Here is a 23,506-nt window from a genome sequence, read left to right as displayed (position 1 = left end):
CCCAATATGTCATTAAAGTAACAAGGGCACACCGCCACACACAATTTCACGAGTAATCCAGTTAAAATAGCTGTAATATTTAATTCATATGAGAATCATTAAAAGTGCAGTGGTGCTGTGTCCATTATGCATTCCTTTTCTAGCAGGATAAAACACTCCTCAGATGTGGGAGCTGCACTTTGAAGTGTTGTCTCAGAAGCCGGCCAGCTCTTACAGGAAGTGCCTTATGGTTAAAACATGCCCTGCATGGGGAATAACAAAGGTGAGCACTTGTGGCTCCCCCCAAGACGAGCCAAAAATGGCCAGCCAGGATTCGGAATAAAGGCCTGCCCGAGCGTACACAAAGAAGACATCAAATAAACAAAAAAGGTAGACAAATACACACATGGGTAATGGTAAAAGAGGGGGAAAAATGTCAAATCAGCCATATATGCAAGCTATTGAGACAGGAAGTGAGAAAAAGAGCTGAGCCTGCATCAAATAACAATCGACATGCCACTCTATCAATGGTATTCACGTAAAGTGGCCGGCACTCGATGTGTAATTGAATCATATAAACACGTGCAGAACAAACTGTAACTAAACACCAGAGAAAACCTCCTTTAAATTTAAAAACATAATCTATATCGGTATACTTTAACCCGATCATTGTGATTCAATATGTGTAATTACAGTTAATGTCCTGAAATTAATTCTGATGTGTATATTAAAGTGTATCAAAGAGTTAGCATTCAGTTTCTGTTTCCAATAGTTGTCGAATCAGCAATGAGATTTAAACTTTGGCCTTTTGTTGTCAGTTTTATTTTGAAAATCTTTCCCCACTGTCCAGAAAGTGGTTCAAGATAACTTTTACAAGAGGGGCAAGTGTTAAACGCAAGGGTGCAAGGTATGTGTATGGATGAATTGTCATTCATATACGTATATAGGCACATATATATACTTTGTGGATATATATGCACATTATATATATTATATATATCAGCAATCAAAAGAGTAAAGTCAATACCTCTTTTTGTACCTTTTAAAGCATAGGGATAGTGTAAAGCAAATTAATCAGTCACACAATGTTATTAAATGTAGTAATTGGGATTAAAAATTAGCTATTTGAAAAAGAAGAACACCATTAATGTTCCAATAAGAAATTATATGAACATTGTGTGTTACATATATCAATATAATATACATTAACAGAGATTTCTCTTAAGCTGTGTTCACACCGCCTTCGGCAACTCACATTTAAGTGAGTACTTCCAATTAAAAGTATATGTAAATGTGTGTAAATGGCTATTTTGAGACAAACCTTATTATTTTTATGTCCACAATTATAGTCCATCAAAACAGCACAGAGACAAAAGTTACTGATGTTTTTGATTATTAGTGGGATTATTATTATATCTGGGACAACCTTACATTGGAAAGCAGCAGGAAGCCTTATTATCTAATTTATTTACATATTTAAAAGGAAATTCAGCCTTTATTTTGAAAAAGACAGCTAGAGCCTGCACAAAAGTAAATGACAGATACACTGTAAAAAGTGGAACGTTAGATTAATTAACAAAACTTCATTAATTTGTTACATTTAAAGCATTAGATATTATCTTATTACATTTTTTAGTTGAGTAAACCACCAATTGAAAATTCTATTTGATGAAAACTAATTTTCTTATTTGAAATTTCGTATTTGATCCAACGTCTTACTTTTCACAGTGTATTTTGTGTGATATTTGCTAAATAAAATCACATTTCTCAACAGAACAACTTAAACTAGAATAAAATTAGACTGAAGTCTTTAAATTTTTACAAACACAGACAACTATTGTTTTTTTATTACAAAAAATCTAAATTTGAAATCACAAGTATTTAAAAAATTATGACTTAACAAGCTAAAAGACTGTTATTTGGGTTTCAAAATAAAAAAAAAACAGTTTGTAAGTTAGTAGATGAAAAACAAATCAAATCATATAATTTTTTATCTCATAGAGTTTTGGTTTCAGATGTTTTCTTATAGGAAGCTCAGCTGTCATGGCATAGGGACCTTTAAAACCCACGTTTAGCCCATCTCAGCATATGTAATGTCTGCTTTGTAAGGCTCTGACTGTTGTGGTTAAATGGACTTCCACAGGAAGTCGGTTTCGTGAAGATAACCTGGGAGAATGTGCTGAGCTGAGCTGGATCTCCAGCAAGCGGGAAGTCATAGTGATCCACAAGCAGGAACTTGCTTTCTGTCAACTTTTTTCATTTCTACACATGCACCTTCCAACCTCCAAACTGTCATCTGGATTTCTGCCTCTGTCAGGCCTTTTTTTTTTTTTCCTAAACCAAAAAACACATATTATCACACACACACACAGGAAGTAGACCCTGCGGCTCCCAAATAAGCTGATGTGTCATGCCTTCCTTTCTGATATTTCTGCAAAAGCTCAGGAAGGGGGCTTGCTGCACCTCTCGTTTTCTTCCTCTTCTTGCTCCCGTGTCTGGCGTCAGGCACTGCCGCGGTGACAGTCCTTCTGTTAGAATCGGCTGCAGTGGGAGACGCTGCCATTCTGCAGAGCCATGAGCCGCTGTTGTGTGGTCAACGTGGTCACTTTGACAGAGATCCAGCTCGTGCAGGTAGGGTGCAGCCCACATACGGGGTGGGGAATTGAATCATTTATCATGCTCAGAAAAAAAGGATTTATATGTTTTTGTTTGACGAGTTATTGCATTTTATTAAAATAAAATATTTTTTTCAGAAACTGAATATTCATTAGGGATTGTGCATTTCTTGATCAGTTCAGTCTTAACCCAATATTTGCACACATTTTGCAAGTAAGACTCGGGCTTTAAAGGTCAGCAAAATCTCCCCAAAAATATAAAGTCGACTTTTTGTTCTACTTTCCTCTCAAAGACCATGATTCTACAGTTTTCATTCTGTAACTCTTTCTAAAGATGTTTGGGTTTTTTTTACAGAAATGAACCCAAGCCTCCTACAAGGTTTTGTCCACAATTTGTACAGCTCACTAATGTCCCCATCACCCAGTGTTTCATAAGCTGATAGATTTTTCTGAAGTGAAAGGAGAACTTGGGTAAGACTGAAACTAAGTTTGGCAAGAGCATTTGATTTAGAAGAAGAAGAAGAAGGGGAAAAAAAAAAAAAAAAAGGTGCAAGGTCTTGTCTGTTGGAATGACACTGGGAGCACAGCATTTCGGTGGGGAGAACAGCATTCCACCTTTTTACTGCAAAAAGGTAAACGATCACTGTTAATTGCATCACGCAGACAAAGGGGGAACGAAGTGCAAGAGATTGCAACTCTTTGGACTAGAAGGTCCGGGACAAAGCTAGAGGACGTCTCTTCTTGTGGGCGAAATGAGATTGTTTAGCAGAAGTTGGTAGGTGTTATTGTAATTTCATGAAATGGCACTTGTGGAATTCGATTACCGTATTTTCTGCACTAGAGAGTGCATGTCAATGAATTTTAAACTTGTCAGATTTAAGATCCGCTGTGATATAAGACACATTAAGCAAGACAAAGGAGTCAGAAATAAGTCTATCAGTCCATCAGACTGTACTGTGTTCACAGTAACTCTTGAGCTTGTTTGTAACATGCTAGATGTTAGCATTAGAAACGTTAGCCGAGTTAGCATATTCACAATACCTGTCACTCCCCACTTTGTTTCAAAATGGAAAAAAACAGATTGATACCACTGAAACAAACGTAACAATGACTTGTAAAAAAAAAAAAAAAATCGGTAAAACACGTCTACGTGTTAGCTGCGTGTTAGCTGCATGTTAGCTGCGTTAGAAGCGGTAGCTGCGTAAGGGTATTCACACCTGCAACTCCAAACTTTGTTTCCAACGCATAAAAAAAGAGACTCATACTGCTAAAAGAAATGTTACGGTGACAATGCTAACTCCCAACTTTATTAGTAACACGTAAAAAAACACGGTCACACAGAAGCTAGACGTTAGCCGCATTAGAAGTGTTTGCTGTTGTTGAAATGTGTAACCTTGTCTGCAACACATAAATTAACAGACTGATTCATAAAAAATAAACTGATATCATTAAAACAAACAAACTGTAACAACGTTAACTCTCAACCTTGTTAGCAACACGTAAAAAACAATCTGTTGCATGCTAGTAGCATTAGCCGCATTAGCATATTCATAATATCTGTCACTCCTAATCTTGTTTACAATTCGTAAAAAATAAAGAAACTATTAAGAAAAACGGTCATTCATCTAAATACGGAGATTACCCGATAAATTATTGACAGATCAAAAACCATTCCTTACTTAACAAGTGACAAAATAACATTCCTGACATTATTTAGTTCTTATCCTGAATTGAAATGATTCAAATGTAGACGCATTAACTCGCGCAGCGGAAAATGTGCTCGTAGTTCGCACATGCTTGTAGGAACACATCAATTTCCGTCGCCGTGAAGTATGACGCCCTAACAGTGTTTCCCGTTGCCATGGTGATTCCTAATGTCTTTGCTCCATCGATCAGGACTTTTAACAGTCGCGACGCTCACACCTTACTCTGAGTCCAACAACTCAAAGTAGATTGAATCAACTCTTTTCAGCTGTTCTGAAACGAAAACTCTAAGTTTGTGAATTTTGAGTTGGTGAACTCTGAGTTCATGTTTGAACTCTCAATTTGTTCAACCTGCTTCTTGAAACTGGCGCCAGACTCTAAGGCTCACTGTCGTTTGACAAAATAAATAAATAAAACTTTAAGGCTGTAAGTGCGGCTTATATTGTGGAAAATACTACTTTAAAAAAAATCTTCTTTGAGTGATGGATTGCTGAGAACTGTGCATGTGGGACATCTGCACATCCTGTTCTAGTAATTTCAATAGTATTAGCCAGAATAACGGCTTTAGGAAGATGCTCCGGATTAAATTTTGACAAATTATTTTTTTTCTTGGATGCTTAATAAAAAGCAAATTTTTATTTCCTAAATAAGTATCGTAAAAAAGGAAAAATGTAAAAATATATAGGTCTCAGTAAAACAACAAGCCAAGCGTCTTTTTTGTATTTTTTCTAAGTGTGCTGCAGGTTTGCATGCCAGCATTAACCGTGTAAATGTGTGTAAATGGAAAGTGAACCTGTGACCTTTTTTTTCAGTAAACCAAAACACTGCTGCGATTGTTGAAGCAGGTGCTGTTTTAGAAAAAAACAGGCCACAATACCCCAAAGTGAAACTTTGATTGGTTGGATTTTTATCTCATTCCTGTCCCGTCCTACATTTGTGGCAAGCACTGATCATTCTCAGAATTACCGCTTCACACGTTCACAGGACCGCCATTGTCACGGCTGGCCTCGGTGACTGAAGCACCATTGCAGCTCAAATCTAATCAGATCCCCTTAAGTGGATAACAAGCGTGTCTCCGGCATTTACAGTAGTGAGAGGGTCGAAGTGAAACCAGGACAATCCGCCGTCACACTGCACAGATGCGGTGAGCAGCAGTTTAGGCATCTCCGCGGTGAAAAAAAGAAGAAAAAATGTTGATTGGTTAACAACTGGGATCTTGTTTGGCCAAGAGAAGCCAGATAAGAGCTCTCAGTTACTACTGACAAGTTGAGTATTGTGATGAGCTTGTTCTTAGTTGAGCTGAGGAGTGGTGAAAAAGGAAAGCCAGTCTGGCTGATGAGGGGAAAAGAAAGAAAACGATTTCTGAGTGTTGCTGACATGTATTCCAAACCAAAAAACTGTTATTAGCAGTGAGGAGAGGAAAAATACACAGCAAAAACAAGCCCTATTGAAAAGACTCAAACAATTGGTATGACCAAGAGTTCTTATTTAAGGAAAAAATTCCAAACAACTATGTTTTCAAAAAAAACTAAAACTATTTTACTATTTCTTGAAGTGAATATTTATAATTAAGACATTTTAACTTAAAACTCTGGTATTTTTACTTTCTTAATAGTCAGTTTTTTGCAGTCTAAGCAGCAAAAATGCAATTCTAGCTCAAATACTTTAAAAGTATGTACATATATTTGGGAAACTTTTCTTTTTTTACAGTGCAGTACTTACAGAGTACACAAGTGGTAATTACATGGTACTTTTGTTGTACCTATTGGGCACTTAAGTACTATTTAAATACCTATATTGCCACTTATAGTGAGTACCATCCAACACAAAGTAAATTCTAACATAGTTTCTGGATACCTACTATCTTTTTACACATGATACACACCATACAATAGGTTAACAAGTACAATCAAGGTTCTGTATTTATACTTGCCTTGTCTTTAGATTTGGTAAGTATCATAAAATAAAAGATAATGGCATGCAGAAACCCAGTGGGTACAAGAGAAATACCCAGTATGTCCCATATACCACCAATAGGTACCAGTAGTTACAACAAAAGTACCATATATCTACCACTTTAATGCCATGTGAGTACCATACTGTACTATATATACAAATATACATTTGTATACATGTCTTTTTTTCATTGTTTTTTTCAAATATTGGGTTTTTTTCTGTCTTTCATTTCATTTTTCTGTTTTGTGAAAATGAAAAACATCTGTCACCTGTTCCTAAAGCTAAGGTGCTCTAAAAGTGTCCCCATGAACGCAGGAAAAGACGAATAACATAAAAAACCTTTCAGGTTTCACTTCCCCAGTCACTTTAGTCACTGCAGTATTTTTCCTTATCTGAGTTCCTTTCAGTTTAAATCGATTAAGTGTGGTCTGTCGGAAAGAAAGCACTCGTCTAAAACGGTACGAATCTCGCCTGAGAGGGGAAAAGAAAAAAAATAAATAATAGCCAGACAGACTTTAAACTGACAGTAGTGACTTCTTGCTAAGAATACTCAGCGGGGCATTAACCAATAAACAACAACAGTGGACATCTTTATGAGAACCAGACAAATGAGGCATTTTGGGGGGTGACCTCTGAAAATAACCTTCTGGGTCTGGAAAGAAGACCTTGAAGAGGCGAAAACTTTATAACATTCACCTATCTATGTTTTTATTGAATGAATGAATGAATGGGTAAAAATGGCATTGAGTTATTTAAAACTCTCAGTGAGGAACAAGGGTCAATTGTGTTGCCACAGCCCCTGAAGCTGGACAGCAGAGAGCTTTGGGAGGTGATTGCTGATTGGCCGTCCAGAGACGAGTGGGCGGGCCAAAGGAGTTAGAGATATATGGTAAAGGCAAATGTCCTGCAGTGATACAACCCTGGGTGATCTGACAATCCGGCGTTTGAAGTGACTATCATGCTATGCAATCTGAGGACTTACGCCCAGCTGTAGGCCTAATTAGCTCACTTAGAGTCCCTTTATAAAACTCTGCTGAAGGGGCTGGAAGAGGCAGACACTCACTGGGAAGTCAGCAGCCTAACGGGATAACAGCCGCAGCGGATCTGGATCACTCAAGGCAACCTGCTGCTTCACCAACAAACAAGTCCGAAGTGCTTTATGTCCTTTTTTAATTGAGAATGCCACACTTAAGCGACTGCAGCTACTACAAAATGCGGGATGCGACCAGAGCTTCAAAAGTAAGAAAATCAAAGTTTGCAAACTTGGGGAAAGCTTTGAAAAGTGGTTCTTGAATGAAAATCTTGAATTTTTGTAACAGTGCATTTTTTTTTTTTTTTTACAATTTTAGGCTTAAAACTAAAGCTTGAAAATAGAGAAGTTTAAAAATAGATGAAGTAATTTTTGCTTCAAAAATCACGCCATCTGATAAAGTCAAGATGTGTCAAAGGTGATTCACTCTGAGCGCTAAATTGCATTGCACAAACTACTCCTGGGTGCCTGTAAACTTGTTACTCATGAATGAGTAACATTGGAAAAAAACTATATCTCTTTTAAATTAGATAACTTCTTCTTCAAAAAAAAAAACTGCAGAGAATTTTCCCTTAGTCACTGCTGAATCAGCACATGCGAAACAAGCGCCCACATCCTCGTCTGCTTTTTTCTTTGTTGTTGTGTCCAGTCAACGTTTCCACGTTTTGTAACATCGGCCTTCTCTGTGTAGGTGCAAAGCCACCTGGAGAACTCCAAGTTCCATCTCCACCAGAGCCAGAACCAACCGGTGAAGCAGTACCTGACGCTGGGCTCCAAGCTGGCCTCCTCGGCGGGTTCGGGTCACGCCGTGCAGCATCCACACACTCCTGGCCAGCCGCTAGCCACGGTGCCGATCATGAGGAACGGACACATGGCGCCGGTCAGTGACGGCAGCAACCCGAACAGCCCTGTTACCCTCCTCACGTTGGCCAGTCATGACAGTGAGGTAAGAAAAAGAAAATAAAATTGAAACTGAAAGAGCTCCAAATGTCCCCGGGCGCAAAGTGAAATCGCAACAAGAATTCTCAGCTGAAATAGATCTGGGTCATCATTTTTGTTGAGGCATTTCTCGTCAACAGACCCAATTCCTATAAACATTTTCTTCCCTGGTTTGTTTCGCCTCCTCATAGACGAAGTATTTCAAATCAAGAGCGATGAATCAAGGCCGGAGCTTTACTTCACCTCTGGGGCCACACTTGCATGTGGACGGGCAGTGCATTTTCATGCAGAGCAACTAATCATCCAAATAAAGTGGTGCCGTCATTGATCTCTCCCTGTCTTTGATCTGTTCATCAATAACTTCAGACATGCGGTCCTCTGGCCAGAGAACCCTTTCAGAGCAGGAAACTAGCTGCATGTTCTTCCCGCCATTAAGCCTCTAAACATGGCCGCCAAGAACTAATCCGTTATTGGATTAGTTTCTCAATGGCTCCTCCTCGTTTTCCTCTAACCAACATGGATTAAAAGTTGACACGTCGGAGATCTGGGACAGAGTAGGAATGCCATGAGTCTGTCCTGGAGAACACTGAAATCACTGTTTTCTTTTAGTTTCCAATGGATGAAGTTATTGATGACCTGATTAGTCTTGAATCCGGTTTCAATGATGGAGGCTTGGATTGCATGGAGAATAACATCATAATGCAAAACAATGTAAGTATGAATCAGCCCTACATTTTCACCCTGTAATCAAACCATGATCCTTTGTCTTTACGTCTTGCTTTGCTTTTTAACTCTCATACCCCGGAGCCTCATCTCCACAATTCTATTGACCATCATATCTCTTAAACCGTTTCTGTGAGTAACGTAATTCCGGTGGATTCTGAAGTGGGAGAAAACCAGCTTTGCGCAGATATGTCACACTCTACAATTATGAAGTGTTTACGCAATCAACGTAAATTAGACGATTTTTCTTGTGGAAAAAACTAGCTATGCATCCGTGTCATTATGCGAAGTAATAAATAATAAAAATACTCTACTGTGTTTACGTCCTACTTTACTTTAATAATTCTTTTATACCAGAGCTTTAGCTCTAGTGTTTACATTCTATCAACTACCGTAATTCTACAACCGTTTACGCAATTAACGTAATTCCAGCGGATTCTGAGGAGTGAGAAAAGAAGCTTTGCCCAGATTTGTCACACTTTACAGTTGTGAAGTGTCAAATCAATCAACATAAATCGGACGATTTTTGCTGCAGAAAAAAAATAGTTTTGCATTATTATTACACAAAGTATTAAATAATAAAAAGACTTGTATTTACATCTTACGTTGCTTTACTTATACGCCAGATCTTTAGCTCCAGTGTTTACATTCTATTGAGTACCGTTAAACTTCAACCGTTTACATAGTTAACAAAATTCCCACTGATTCTGAAGCTTGAGAAAAGCAGCTTTGCATGGACATGTCACTTATAGTTGTAATTACGTAATCAACATAAATTGGCCAATTTTTGCAGCAAAAAAAATAGCTTTGCGTCATTAGTATTCATAAATTAAAAGACACTTTTTGTCTTCATGTCTTGCTTTACTTTATTAATCCTTTTACACCAAGGCTTTAGCTCCAGTGTTTATTGATTCCTGATCTATTGATTACTGTAATTCTTCAGCTGTTTTTGCAATTAATTCATGCATGAGAAAAGCAGCTTTGCATCATTACACAAAACTTTATGTTAGTATCAGAGCAAAGGCAATGAAAAAAAAAAGAATTTTATTCCTGTTATAATGATCATGAAAATGGTTGAAGAGTGACGGAGTGTAAAAGAGCATGAGTTAATTAGATGTTGCTGGTAGGCTGGGGGATACTGAGCATTTGGGGATCGATCCGATACTGGCCAATATCGCCGATATTGAAACCGATATCATGTATCATAATGTGACATGAACCTCAAAATCTTAGTTGTTTTTAATTGCCTTTTTTTTGTATGTTTCCCATTTTTAATTACTTGATAAATATATAAACAGAATTAGGACAATATTTTCAATTAAATGGAAAACTCTATTAAAATAAAAACTACTACTGTCTACAAACTACAAGAAACAAGTAACTATAATCAAAATAAATTATTAAAACAACTGGTAGATGTTTAATCAGTTTTAACTTCTTAGCCGTTAAATAGAACAATAAAACAGGTTGAAAAGTAACAACTAAATAGAATGGAAATATCGATATCTGCGGGTCGATCCGATACCTACTTGAGATCGATACTATCAATATTTTGGATCGATCCGCCCAGCACCAGTTGCTGGCCACATCTTTAATCTTAACAGTTAGCTAGCTGTCGAGTGTAGTAAATAATAATAATAATAATAATAATAATAAAATAGTATGACTTTTTTTTCTAAGTTTTTTAAGAACAAGGATCCTCCATCTTGACTTTTAGGTGCAGTCTTGACACGCATGGGAAAAATGGGACCTAGCTTCCCTCTGAGGTCAGATTAAGTCTAGAGATGAGTCAAAGTTCACTCGGAATTAGCAACATCAGTGAAGAAGCTCAACAAAACAGGTTGGGTTTCTAGAGAAAGACGCTGATGGGCTGTGGAAGATAAAGAAAGTGACTCAAAAGTAAAACACTCTCGCTATGAAGAGGGAGGAAGCGATAAGAGGTTTGGGGGGGAGGACAGGAGAAGTCGGTAGATTTCCGAAGGAGACAGAAGCGCAACAGATGAGGCTGATTTGTGCAGCTGGAAGGAGCTACTGAGCCATTGGATCGGGCTTAATGCACATGCTCCCCGTGGGCTTGTTCAGAAATGATACCGTGCTTAAATGGATCAATTTATTTTAATTAGTCATACAGTACGATGCATCACGTCGTTTCGCCGTGTCAACACATTCGGAAATGCAGACGGGAGAGGGATTGAAGTGATTACTGTAGAAGCAGGAGGGGAATTGTTGCAATCTTTCATTTTCATATGCATGCCTCCCCCCCGTCCTCCTCCTCCTCCTCTTCTGCTCTTCAACCTTGTCGAGAAACACAAAGTGCACTTCAACCAGCTCCAGAGATCCGACACTTTCTCTCCTGCTTTTGGCATTCCATCCCGCTCGATGTGCGGCTTTATCCATTCCCCGCTCCAGCAACGCCATTTGACACACGTGTCACGGAACAAATTAGCTGCGAGCATCTTTGACTCCATGGCGACTTCTGTTGGGTTTTTTTCCCATAAATACACACACGAGAATTAGACACACATGTCTGTCGGCACGCCATACCCCGGACTCTGTGAAAAGGCGTCATTATTGGCGAGGTCGGCCCTGCTTTCCCAGACAAGAAAAGAAGCGTAGGAAAACAGTTTTGCCTCTGTTCAAGCAGTTGACCTAGCTATCGTTTTCAGTTAATGTGGTGCTGTTTTTAACACAAAGAACGCCGCTGTTCAAGACGCTGCGTCTTCAAAGAGGCTAAACTATTTTGAGAGCTCAACACATCTTGTATCATAGAGACATAAGCTTAGTTCGGAGTTCAGGACTGTTGGGTACCGCTAATTATGATATTTTACTTGTACTGTAGTACAGTAGTCCCTTGTTTACTGTGGGAGTTATGTACCATAAATAACCTGTGATAGTCAAAATCCGCAAAGTAGATTTACAGAAGTATTAAGGCTCTAAAACTCCTTACTACACACTTTATACACTTTTCTCAGACAGACATGAACATTTTTGAATTTTTTTCTTGTTTACATTCTCAATGCTCAAAACTTTGTAGAAAAATAAGTCAAATATTATTAAATAAAAAAGGAAAATCTGCTCGTAGGGTGGATTGATAAAATCAATTTGAGTCAATCTATCTTAATAGATCAATAATTGATCCATAAAAATAAAGTTAGACTGCTAGCTTGATGCTAACATTTAATGGAATTTCCCATAGGACGGCTAATGCTAACACTCAGTTGATGAAAAACATATATTACTGACTAAATATCTTTATATACTCACAGGTATGAATTTTTCAAACTGTTTTAAGAAAATATTTTAAAATATAACCATAAAGCCCAGTTTTTTTACTCATTCTTTGCTAATTCTTCTTGAAAAAAGTGTACTGCTATAGCGCGAGCTCCACCTAGTCACCAAACTAAAAATGACCAGAACACAATGCACTGCAAAAAATAAAATTGCACTAAACAAAATTAGTGATACAATGAAAAATTACAGTGAAAGGTGAATTATGATGAAACAAATCATTATCAATAATCAGCACTTTTTAAATATAATTTAATACAAGGTGCTGTACACCAAAAAAAGAGCAATAATTTATAACTACCTTCTCCGGACCCACACACAACCTCAAACCTCTTCCTTAACCGATACATTTAAACATTAGGAAATGGACTGAGAACAGAAAAAGTTGGTTGGTGGAAACACTCTAGGGACGTACTCCCCGGTGGAAAACTGCAATATAGCGAGGGGCTACCGTAGTTTGAACATAGGAGTTCGTCAAGGCAACAAATTTAGAGGCTGTGTCCAAATTCCTTCCCTTCTTAGTGCACTACATACTGTGTTCGCCTTTTTAGAATATGAGCCACAATGCAATTCGTTAAACAATATTTAATGTAAAAACATTTTTTAATTCATTTCTTATAAAACAATTAAGTTTTCATCAAAATAGTCTTCATAAAACTTTCATATTTATTGAGTTTCACTCCATTAAAACAGAAAATTGTGATCATGGTGTCCAAATTGCTTTTAAGATGCAGGGATAAAACCCCGGTTCTAAGCTACTGTGTTCTTGCATATTTCGCTTTCTTGTTTTTGTTTAATTTATTTTTTTGTAAGGTACAAATTTTTGTAAAATGTAACATAATCTAATGTATTATGAAAATTTAATAAAAACTAAATAAAACTAAAAAAAAACAAGGGCACTTGATAGTCCCTCACTATATGGTTTCTAAGTTAGGGAGTAGGGATGGAATTCGGATATAGCCAGGGCTTGTAAACCAAGAGCCCCAAAGCATGCTGGGAGGTCCAGAGACGCCTATAAGTCGTCATAAGTCATGAAATTCCTCTTTTCCAACTGACGTGTTGCCCTTCTTTTCCCTCCTTTCCTCTTTCTGCCCTCTAGGTGTCCCTCAGCAGCAGCATGCTGGACGTCTATGGGGGTGAACAAGGTATGAACCCCCCTAATGGTGGAATGAGCCCCACATCTAACCCTACAAAGCTCACTGTAAAAAGGGAATACACAGGTATGAACTCATACCGAGCAAGCTGCCAATCCCATCGAATTGCTCACATTTGATTAGAGAATAAAATAAAAAAAATTCCACCCAATAGAAACAGGTGGTAAAAACGGCAAACCTCGTAAGCTTCAATCAGGACTAGTTATGTTGATTAGGCAAAGGGCCTGCTTATTTCTGTCTGGCCTGTCATTGAGCTTTTTCGCTTCAATTGGACTTTGCCTATTAGACCTACGTAATAAAAAAAGATCTTTAATTGATTTAGATAATAGAAAGGATTCGTAAAGAACCCTTCACTCTCAGTGGGCCGATAAGTAAATTACAGTCTGTTTTATTTCGAGTGTGCACAGAGGACAATGGGCTGTTGGATACTTTAAAATTGACTTGATTGAATCAACAGAGACAAATTGGCAAATCCAATATCAGCTCACTAACTATCTAATTTCTGAGAATTCAAATATGGAGGCATTTTTGTGCCTCTCCAGGACTGAATTCACTAAACTGTCTTAATTGCAGAATAAGGAGTCCAAAAGTGGTTGTGATTTTTTTTTTCCAATGAGCTTTAGAAATGCCAGAGGGGATAAGCTGGGCTCTGTGTGTGTTTGTGTGCACGGAGGTCAAACTTGTGTCTGCATTGTGATGAACAGAAGCCTCACATTCTGACCTCGACCCTGAACTCGCTCAACACAACCGGCCGAGTGTCTGGTGTGTTGTGGACGTTGTCTTTAAGGGTCTAAATTTGCGAGCGTCGCTAATCCATTGGTTCTCGTCTGTGATTTATTTATTTTTGACAGAGCACGACACCAGGGTTATGGCAAAGGAGAGGCAGAAGAAAGACAACCACAATCTGAGTGAGTGTTCCCCTTTTTTTTGCTTGTTTTTGATTTTGGCGCGTCACACTGACGGGGCGCTAATAATTCCCTCTTTGTTCTCGATCCGCTTAGTTGAAAGACGGCGAAGATACAACATTAACTACAGGATTAAGGAGCTGGGGACACTCATCCCCAAGTCAAATGACCCGTAAGTTCTCCAGATTCAATTGCATCTGCCTCACGTTTTTTTTGAAGTGCTGGAAGACGGCCGTTAAACTCACAAAGACCCCTCGTGTGGAATTTAAAGGAGTCCCCGGACACAGTTTTAGTCGTGTTTCAAGGATACACTTGAACTTCCGTGGCGATCCACGCTCTTTGAGATGTGTGTCCCGTCACCGGGGTTCATCTCGACGCATGAGCGACGAGGAAAGGGTCACGCTCAAAGGAGCAGGTCGGACCGTTTGAATCCGACTTTGAAGCATAATTGGAACATGCAAGACCGGCCGTCTATTCACAGCTGCACCTTGCTTTAATGGAAGGTTAGCATTGTCACTGTCCCATTAACAGTGGATCAAAGAGATTATTACTGCAGATCAGACCAACTTCTTACTCATGTAAAAGGACATTTTACTGCTTGTTCCTTTAAAAGAAAAGCAATAATACCTGCACAAGAATGACTTGCACTTTGGCACCTAAAGTCCATTGCTCCACTTTCCTGTTTCCTTCCTATTTAAACTCATTTTTTCTCAGCTGTTTTTACTCAAGGATTAATTTTACTGAATTTGAATTCTCAAGAATGGACTTTACACATACCTACTTAACTATTCTATTAAAATTCCCATTTGCTGTCCTTGTGTAAAGTCCAAAGGATGAGTAATTGCCCGGCACAGGTCTCCATTTTTTATTCATTTTATTAAGGCCTTAGTTAAAACTTCCTTTCAGTGTAAACGATATTCTGCCCACATCATGGGGGAAAAAAAAGGTTATGCTCCTTTTGTTGCAGTGACATGCGCTGGAACAAAGGCACCATCCTGAAGGCCTCGGTGGAGTACATTCGGTGGCTGCAGAAGGAGCAGCAGCACGCTCGGGAGCTGGAGAGCCGTCAGAAGAAGCTGGAGCAAGCCAACAGGAGGCTGCTGCTGAGGATCCAGGTTAAGAAATCCTCTCATGGTTAAAGGCCCACTTTAACATGCTCAACATGTTTCTTGATTCAAATCGTGAATTAGGAGCTGACGAAAAAAATGCAGTTTGAAAAAGATCGTGATTGTCACAAGCGAGGAGACGGCTTGATCCAAGTGCAGCAGATTTTACTGACACAGACAGAACAACAGGAGTGAAACACAGCTTTAGTCAGGGTCAGGCAGGCAGAGGTCCAACACGAGCATGAGACAATTAGACAATCAGTCGAGGGTCAGGGCAGGCGGCAACGAAGTCGAAGACGAAGCAGAAGATCAGGTCAGGATGACAACGCTCAGTGAAGCAGTCAGAGTGGCACAAACAAGACTTCGCACTGAGCAGAGCTCTGACTAAATACTGCTGGGAGTGGTTGCAGATGGAAAACAGCTTTGGGGCTTCTGGGAGTGACAGCAGGGGCTGATGGGAAGTATAGGATGGAGACCCAGGAAGTACTGATACACAGGTGATTGATCCAGCTGATGGCCAGAGGGGGAGACAGAGGACCGATTCATGACAGTGATACAAAGTCCCTTTCTCGATTCTAATGGGACAATTAGATTAACGGACGTCCTCATTTGCCTTGTCTGAGTTAGTATCCTGCTCAAAACTGTGTGATTGGATAGCTCTGATATTGCTTGCCATTTTTGGTTACACTAAAAATGTTAGGTTGGGGTTGCTAGGGACTGTAAACTAGCAGAACAGATTGAGGATGGGTAAGAGGGGCGGGCTTACTCAAAGTCAACAGTCCTGCCCACACCTCCGGAGTGAATGTCTAATGATCTACTGCCATTCTGCAGAAACTATGTCTTAAAAAAAATTACATTGATTGTTTTAAAATTTTGGCTAAAAACTAGGGGTGTTAGAAGGAAATTTATTTGGCGATATACTATAATAATTCATCAAGTGATTTAAAATGCCGACGAGGTGATATTTAATTAATTATGAACGTCCTTCAACGTCTTGCTTTTCTTTTCCACCTAAACCCCCGACTGGTCGTGGGTAGCATACTTCTTTAAAGGGTAACCAAACAGGACAGTTGGAGGCTGACTCCGCCCACAGCTGAAATTTAAAAATCCAGTCAGAGGGGTGGAGCTGGGAAAGGACTGTTCTCATTACTGGAGCTGCAGATCGTGATGTGGAACTTAAATGGTTTGACCAATCACCAAATTCAACTGTAATACCCTGATTCAACCTATAGGGGGCAGCACACTGACAGTTTTTGACCATATTTTTATATTTATTTTAAATTCTCAAAATTTTTTGAATGACCAATTGTCAGCACTTTTAAAGCCTCATTTATACAGGTAAACAGCAAAAAAAAGTTGATTTAGGGTTTGGTTAGCCTTTAAAGCAGCTCTACAACTCATAACAGCATGTTAATATTCAGTTAGGGTTTCTGTCAGTCAAAATCTTAAAAAAATTGTGAAAAATTGTTCTGGTACAGTCTTAGGATATATCGTGATACATATTGTATCGTGATACGTATCGCATCGCCAGACTCTTGCCAATACATACCTTACTAAGAGTGGCATAGTCAATTAAAAGAACAATGCTTGAGGAAAAGAAATACACGTTTTACAGAAATAGTCAGAAAATTATAAAGAAAAATGTTTTTATTTAATTAGAAAAAAATTGTACAATTATGAGTAAAACAATTCTAATTTTTACAACAATAAAGACATAAAATAATAAGAAGACCAAGAAGAAAGTTGTAAAAATATAAGTAAAAAGTCAATATTTCACCAGAATAAATTAATAGAAAGACCGCTGCTTTTACAATAGATCAGAACATGATCAGAGTGAAAAAAACACAGTTTATTAAAATAAAGTCCGAAAATTATGAAGAAAAAAAAATATTTTATCAGAAAAAAGTTGTACAATTATGAGTAAAACAATTCTAATTTTTACAACAATAAAGACATAAAATAATAAGAAGACCAAGAAGAAAGTTGTGAAAATAAAGGTAAAAAGTAAACATTTCACCAGAATAAATTATTTTAATTATTCAAAACATAAAAATAAAACATTTTCCAGAATAAAATTGTAAAATGATAAAGTCAACATTTTATGAACCTATGAACGAGGGAACATGGCTGTCGGATGAGGATTGACAGGTGATGCTTCTTCAGTCAATCTGCTCTTAAAAAAAGACTCAACACGGCGTTCTTGTTTGACTTACTCAAGTCAAGCCGATCTTCAAAGCTTTACGGTCCCACATCGTAGACCCCTCCCCCCACCCCCATCACAACCACTTGAATTCAAAAGGGCTCCTTTCACCTTGTAATGTCATGTGATTGAAGGGTGCCTGATAAACAAAGACGAAGACAGCAGCTTTCTCGCCGAGAACAAAGAGAGGTGTTTATAGACAAATGTTTGCACCTGCAGGCTTTTAGAGACGTTTATTTTTTCTGTCTGCCTCGGTGATGGGGAGGAGAGTTTGTGAATCTCAGAACTATCTTTAGGGGAGTAACCGTACCCACAAACAGGCAGATGCTCCTGCATGAATACTGACTTAAAAAGCTGGGAATGTACATTATCTCAGTTTTATTTGATAAAAGTGGATTAAATAAAACAGGAGTGAATGGGAGAGGCTGCATACAAATGTCCAACTTTTCCTCCCAAACCTCAGAATGTGAGGGAGTGTTTGACAGCTGGACTGAGAGACTCCTCCCCTCTATGTTCGTCACAATAACCATTCCTACTCAGCTACCTTTTTAAAGAACAAAAGGAGAATAATGAATGATGAAATACATTTGTAAAAGTACAAGAAAAAGGTAAAAATTCAGAGAATAAAGTCATAAAATTATGAGGAGAAAGTCAAAACCTTTTGAGCAAAACAATAAAATTATAAAAAAAAATGAATAAATTGCAAAATTGTGGAAAAAACTCACCGTTTTATGACAATAAAGTTCTACAATTATGAGCAAAGAATCATAATTCTAAGAAAAAAATAGTAAAAATGTGAGGAAAATGTCAGAAATTTTCCAGCGAAAAACCACAAACTTATGAGAAAAAAACTCAACATTTTATGACAAAGTTGAAGAGAAAGTTGTAATAATAAAAAAAAATTGTAAACTTATAGGTCAATATTTCATGAGAGTAAAGTAATAGAAGTGTGAAAGAAAAACATTTCAAGAATGAAATTGTAAAATTATGACAAACAAGTCAACATTTTGTGAAATAAAAGTCAGAATATTGTGAAGAAAACATTGTAAATAAACGAGAAAAAATCCATAAAATTATGGGTAAAGGGTCAACATTATATGAAAATAAATTAATAAAATTTTAAGAAAAAAGTAAAACAGAATTTTGAGAAAAAAAAAGTAAAATTATGAGAAGTCAGGACAGTAAAGGTGTACGAGAAAGAGACTTAATTGTATGAAAAAAGTTATGTGAAAATATTTTAAAAATTCCAAACATATCAATAAAGTACAAGAATAAAAGTATATTATGGGAATGAAGTCATAAAATTCTGAAAAAAATATTTCAGGATAATGAAGTCATATTATATGAGAAAAAAGTCATAAAATGAAGCTTAAAAAGTAAACAATTAAAATGAATACATTCGTAAAATTATAAGAATAATAATCATAATAAAATTATGAGAAGTCAACATGTCACGAGAGTAAAGGTGTACAATTACGAGGAAATAGTCATAATTATATGAAACAAATCAGAAAAGTTGTGAATTTTTTTTACCTTTTCTCAAGCATATATTACCATAAAAGTATGAGAAAAAAGTATTTTATGAGAATAGAGTTGCAAAATTATTATTTTGTAAATCTTCATTTTTTATTAGAAAAAAGGTGTTAAATTTTGAGAAAAAAACCTCAAAATTTTAGGACAAAGATGTTGTAACACTAAGAAAGAAAAACTGTAGATATATGAGAAAAAAAGTCGTTATAGGTAAAAAGTAACATTTTATGAAAGTAAATTAATACATTTTACAAGAAAAAATATAAGAAAACTCAAGAATACAAATGTAAAATTGTGAAAAAAATTAAGTTTTATAATGACAAGGAAAAAAATGAACATTTTACTAGAATAAAATTGTAAGAAGTTGTAATTTTAAAATTTTAAATGCTGAAATTCAACAAGGAAAAATCTATTTTGGAAAGTAAAGTTACTTCATGAAATTAAAGTTGTAGGTAAAACAGATTATTTGTCAAATTTCAGCTACATAAAATAAACAGGTATTGTTTGTTTTTTGTTGAAACATTTTTAAAACTAAATGTGACATTTTACTTTGGAAAAAACTTGACTTCCCTGTAAAATTACAATTTTTTTCAGCCATAAATTGTTGAATTGATATTCTCATAATTGTACGACATTTTTCTCATAATTTTACAAGTTAATTCTCATATATTTGTTTTTTTTTTCTTTTATAGTGGCCCAAACACACTTGTGCTTAATCCTAATTTCTTTCATGATGTTATTGGTGGAGGTTTTTCAAGATATAAACTGACCAATCAGAAGCCTCAATAAATGATTTGCGTTGAGCGTTGGAAACCTTAGAGTGACAGGTTTCGTTCTGTTCGCTTTCAAGCGAAAGGGGTGTGGCTTTCGAACAAGCTCACTCTTGATTGGTGAGAGACGTTGACTCAAACCAATTTGAACCAATCACTCCTTAAAACTCATTTTTTTGGGGTTTACAGGAACTTGAGATTCAAGCGCGAGCACATGGACTTCCAAACATGGCCACCGCCTTGGGCACCGTGGAACTGTCCAATCACCTCCTCAAACAGCCTCAACAGCCGCAGCAGCAGCAATCGCCTCCCCAGGCCCCGCAACCACAGCAGGCCCCTCTCTACCAGGAGGACCCGAACAACGACTACCTCCAGAGAATAGCCGTGGTGACTGGCGTACCATCCATCGCCGCCGCCGGCACGCCGCAGGACCACATTTCCGGCGGGGACGCCTGCACCACCTTCTCTGACCCGCTGTCCCACTTCACAGACTTCTTCACAGCCTCGCTCAAGGAGGAGAACCAGCTCGACGAGATCCTCATGGACGAGGCGCTGTCGCCGTTCGGGACCGACCCGCTCCTCTCCGCGGGTTCCCCCGGAGCGGCGTCCAAAGACAGCAGCCGCAGGAGCAGCTTCAGCTCCGGCGAGGGCGACGATCTATAAGGGGGCCAGCGTTGCTATCACTGCACAGCTGCATCCTCCACTCATAAAGGGCATACACAGAGCTTCCAGGAGACTGACTACTACAGACTATTGCCAAGGCGGCAAGCAATTAAAATGACAGCTGACAAACTTTATATAAATCGGTGTCTCTCAAAGAGGCATCAGCTTGTGATGTGCTCCACTGTCCCTGAGGCTGACACTTGTGAATGCTCTCTGGGACCAGTTGCTCCTTATGAGGACATTTTTTTTCTTTTTTTTTTGGTGTTTGTCTGCCACTCAAACACGGAAGGAACAGACTTGTACGAAAAAAGGGAGACATTCATCAGTATTTGATGTACATGACTGCTATTTTTAACCCTTCTATTGTGTTTGGGTCAAAATCGACCCGCTCAAGCGGGTCGATTTTGACCCAAACACAATAGAAGGGTTAAGGCAACACTGTGGTGGCTATACACTGTAACATATGCAAAATAATCACTAAAAATGTGCCGATACTGTCCTTAAAGTCAATTGAAAAAGGATTTTTAACTTTATCGTACGAGGGGCCTTACTTCAACCTGTCTTAAAGGAGAACTAATGTACTCACCTCAAAGCTTAACATGTACTGGGCCTTACGTGTGTTTTTGAAAATGTTTTTTAATAAGACTTTTTTTGTATTTATGTATGTTTAATCCATGTATTCATAAAAAAAATATTAATATCTAACAGGACTGGGTTTTTATTCTAATTTATAAATGATAGAATGTTTATTGTAGAAGCGTTAAACACAAAACCTGTAACTCTCAACCACATTGATACTGTAAAAAAATAAGCGTTACTCTGACTATGCTAACGCGTAAAAGAAAACCTGGCTATGTCCGAATTCCCACCTAATCCCTAACTACTAAAAAACTATTTATTGCCCTGGATTTTAAAACCAATTCAAACACCACGCTAACGTCGGATATTACGATTTCACAAAATGAAAATTGAATCAATACGAACATCTCACGACGTCTTTTTGCTACTCCACTGTTATCTGATTACAACAATGTTTTTAAATTACATTTAAACATTTTTTTGTGCAAAATCTGTGCAGCCGCAATGCATTGTGGTCTATATTCACTGTTTACATTCCTTTGTTACCGTACAAACAGAATGAGCTAATCAACGTGAATTAGCTTATTCTGTTGTGGAGAAAAGTGGCTTTTTTTTGCCAGTAAGCAACACTTTAAATTAGTAAGGTGTTACATTTCAGTGCAAAAGCCGCCTTTCTCTGCAAATAAGCTGATTCACGTAATGATTCGTTAAAGGGCACAGCAGGTTTTGACGGTGTTAATGGTTTAAAGCTTAAAATGTGAAAAAAAAATAGCTTAGTCATTTTTGACAGAAATAGAGAAGTGGGAGTGGAAACAGGAAAACATGAACATCCGGTTCATTGTCTGCTATGCTAGCACCAAAAATCTATTTTTGTGGTAAATAGTGAGACTTTGGTTATGTCTGAATTCCTTCACTACTTACTATATAGTGCGTTTGGCATTTTGTAGTCCGAATAAACAATTCCAAATTTCAGTGCCCAAGAAATTTCCCAGAAGTCTTTGCAAAAAACTAGCGTGCATTATTGACCGTATCATGTAGTGAGCAAGCATCCAAATATAGACCACAATGCATTGCGGTCAAACAATTTTTGTGAGAAAAAACATATTTAAATGTAATTTTTAAATAATCCATTCACATTTTCACTGTGGAGTCAAACAGAAATCGTAAATTTTTTGTATTCATAAGATTTTCACTTTGTGAAATCGGTGACGTCATATCTGGCGTTTTTAAAAAAGAAAGAAATGTAGATATTATGGTGCCTAAAATCGCTTTTAAAAGCCTGGGCACTATATAGTCCTGTACTATATAGTTTTTTAGTGGGTAGGAATTAGAGTAGGAATTCGGACATAGCCAACGAGTTAGTAGCTCAATGGCTCATGGGAAACCAGGGTTCAATTTCCGGGCGGTTCTGTCAAATTATTCCAGTTTGGGCAAGACCCTTCACACTCCTGCCTAACTAATGCATGTAACCACAAGGGGTCCAAGTCTTGGACTCCCTTTGCCAGTCCCCAGCCCGGATACAATAGTGGATTGTGTCAGGAAGGGCATAAAACTCTGAAAAACCATATGTGGGAATCAGTGAAAGCTGATTCGCTGGTGAACAACAACAAGTAAGACAATTAATTATAATATTTACTGGAGCACGTCTAGATAAGAGTCAGTGCTCAATCAAATGGCCATACTTTAGTTTACATACATTTGAACAAAATCAAATATGAAATAAAAACTACACAAAAATCAAATCAATAAACTGACTTGAACCTAACTTATTTTTGATAAAGTCGGATAATTTCACATTGCAGTAAGACACCTAGTGGTTACTTGATGAACTGAATTCCATTTTGAACTGTGCTTCAATCTGGAAGTCAAAGGCTTGCTTCTTTATTCCAGCGAGACTCAACAGTCCTGTTTGAAGAATTTTAACAAAGTAAAGAAAAACTAGAAGATAGCCAAGAATGAACCAATTACATCGACTCAGATGAGATTTTTATGAAGTAAAAAAAGTTCCTCTTTTTCAAAGTTGATTACAGGTCAGCATGAGTGAAGAAGCTTCTTCAAGTTAGTGTTTTATGGTCACATGATCATAGACTACTCTTAAATGCAACTAAACTATTAAAACTTCAAAGCTACCACTTCTTAAATTTTCCAGGTGGGGCTTACATTCAATGCAGGAACAACAGTGAGGTTCACGGTGGATAACTTTAGGTAACTTTAAGCAGAATAACTGAAAAGATTTCAAACTTTTATTCAGTTTGAAATGTTGTGGATCGCCCAAAGAAAAATCGGCGTCCGTCCACAAGACTCAATCCAAAGGTGGTTTTCATTTATTTCACATCATTTAAAGATCATATAGTAAGATGTTTTT

The 23,506-nt window shown here is 37.6% G+C and overlaps 1 protein-coding gene across 10 annotated transcripts in view; it reads left to right on the top strand.

The window, feature by feature from the left end:
* tfec (transcription factor EC) overlaps positions 1 to 21,517 on the top strand; it is a 70,732-nt gene extending 49,215 nt beyond the window's left edge. Inside the window, exons 1-8 of one of the 10 annotated variants that reach the window (XM_024284435.2) lie at positions 2,026 to 2,610; positions 7,976 to 8,230; positions 8,833 to 8,934; positions 13,334 to 13,454; positions 14,240 to 14,296; positions 14,390 to 14,465; positions 15,261 to 15,408; positions 20,089 to 21,516. In XM_024284435.2, the coding sequence (XP_024140203.1) occupies positions 2,554 to 2,610; positions 7,976 to 8,230; positions 8,833 to 8,934; positions 13,334 to 13,454; positions 14,240 to 14,296; positions 14,390 to 14,465; positions 15,261 to 15,408; positions 20,089 to 20,562 (1,290 nt within the window). In that variant the 5' untranslated portion in view covers positions 2,026 to 2,553 and the 3' untranslated portion in view covers positions 20,563 to 21,516. Of the gene's footprint in view, positions 1 to 2,025; positions 2,611 to 2,715; positions 3,370 to 6,521; positions 7,494 to 7,975; positions 8,231 to 8,832; positions 8,935 to 13,333; positions 13,455 to 14,239; positions 14,297 to 14,389; positions 14,466 to 15,260; positions 15,409 to 20,088 lie in introns of those variants that run through there. The other 9 variants (XM_024284449.2, XM_036210136.1, XM_036210139.1 and 6 more) reach the window with 9 other exon arrangements.
* Positions 21,518 to 23,506: the final 1,989 nt, after the last annotated feature.

Source organism: Oryzias melastigma, linkage group LG23 (assembly GCF_002922805.2).
Source record: "Oryzias melastigma strain HK-1 linkage group LG23, ASM292280v2, whole genome shotgun sequence".
Lineage (NCBI taxonomy): Eukaryota > Metazoa > Chordata > Actinopteri > Beloniformes > Adrianichthyidae > Oryzias > Oryzias melastigma.
This window is presented reverse-complemented; position numbering and strand designations above follow the sequence as displayed.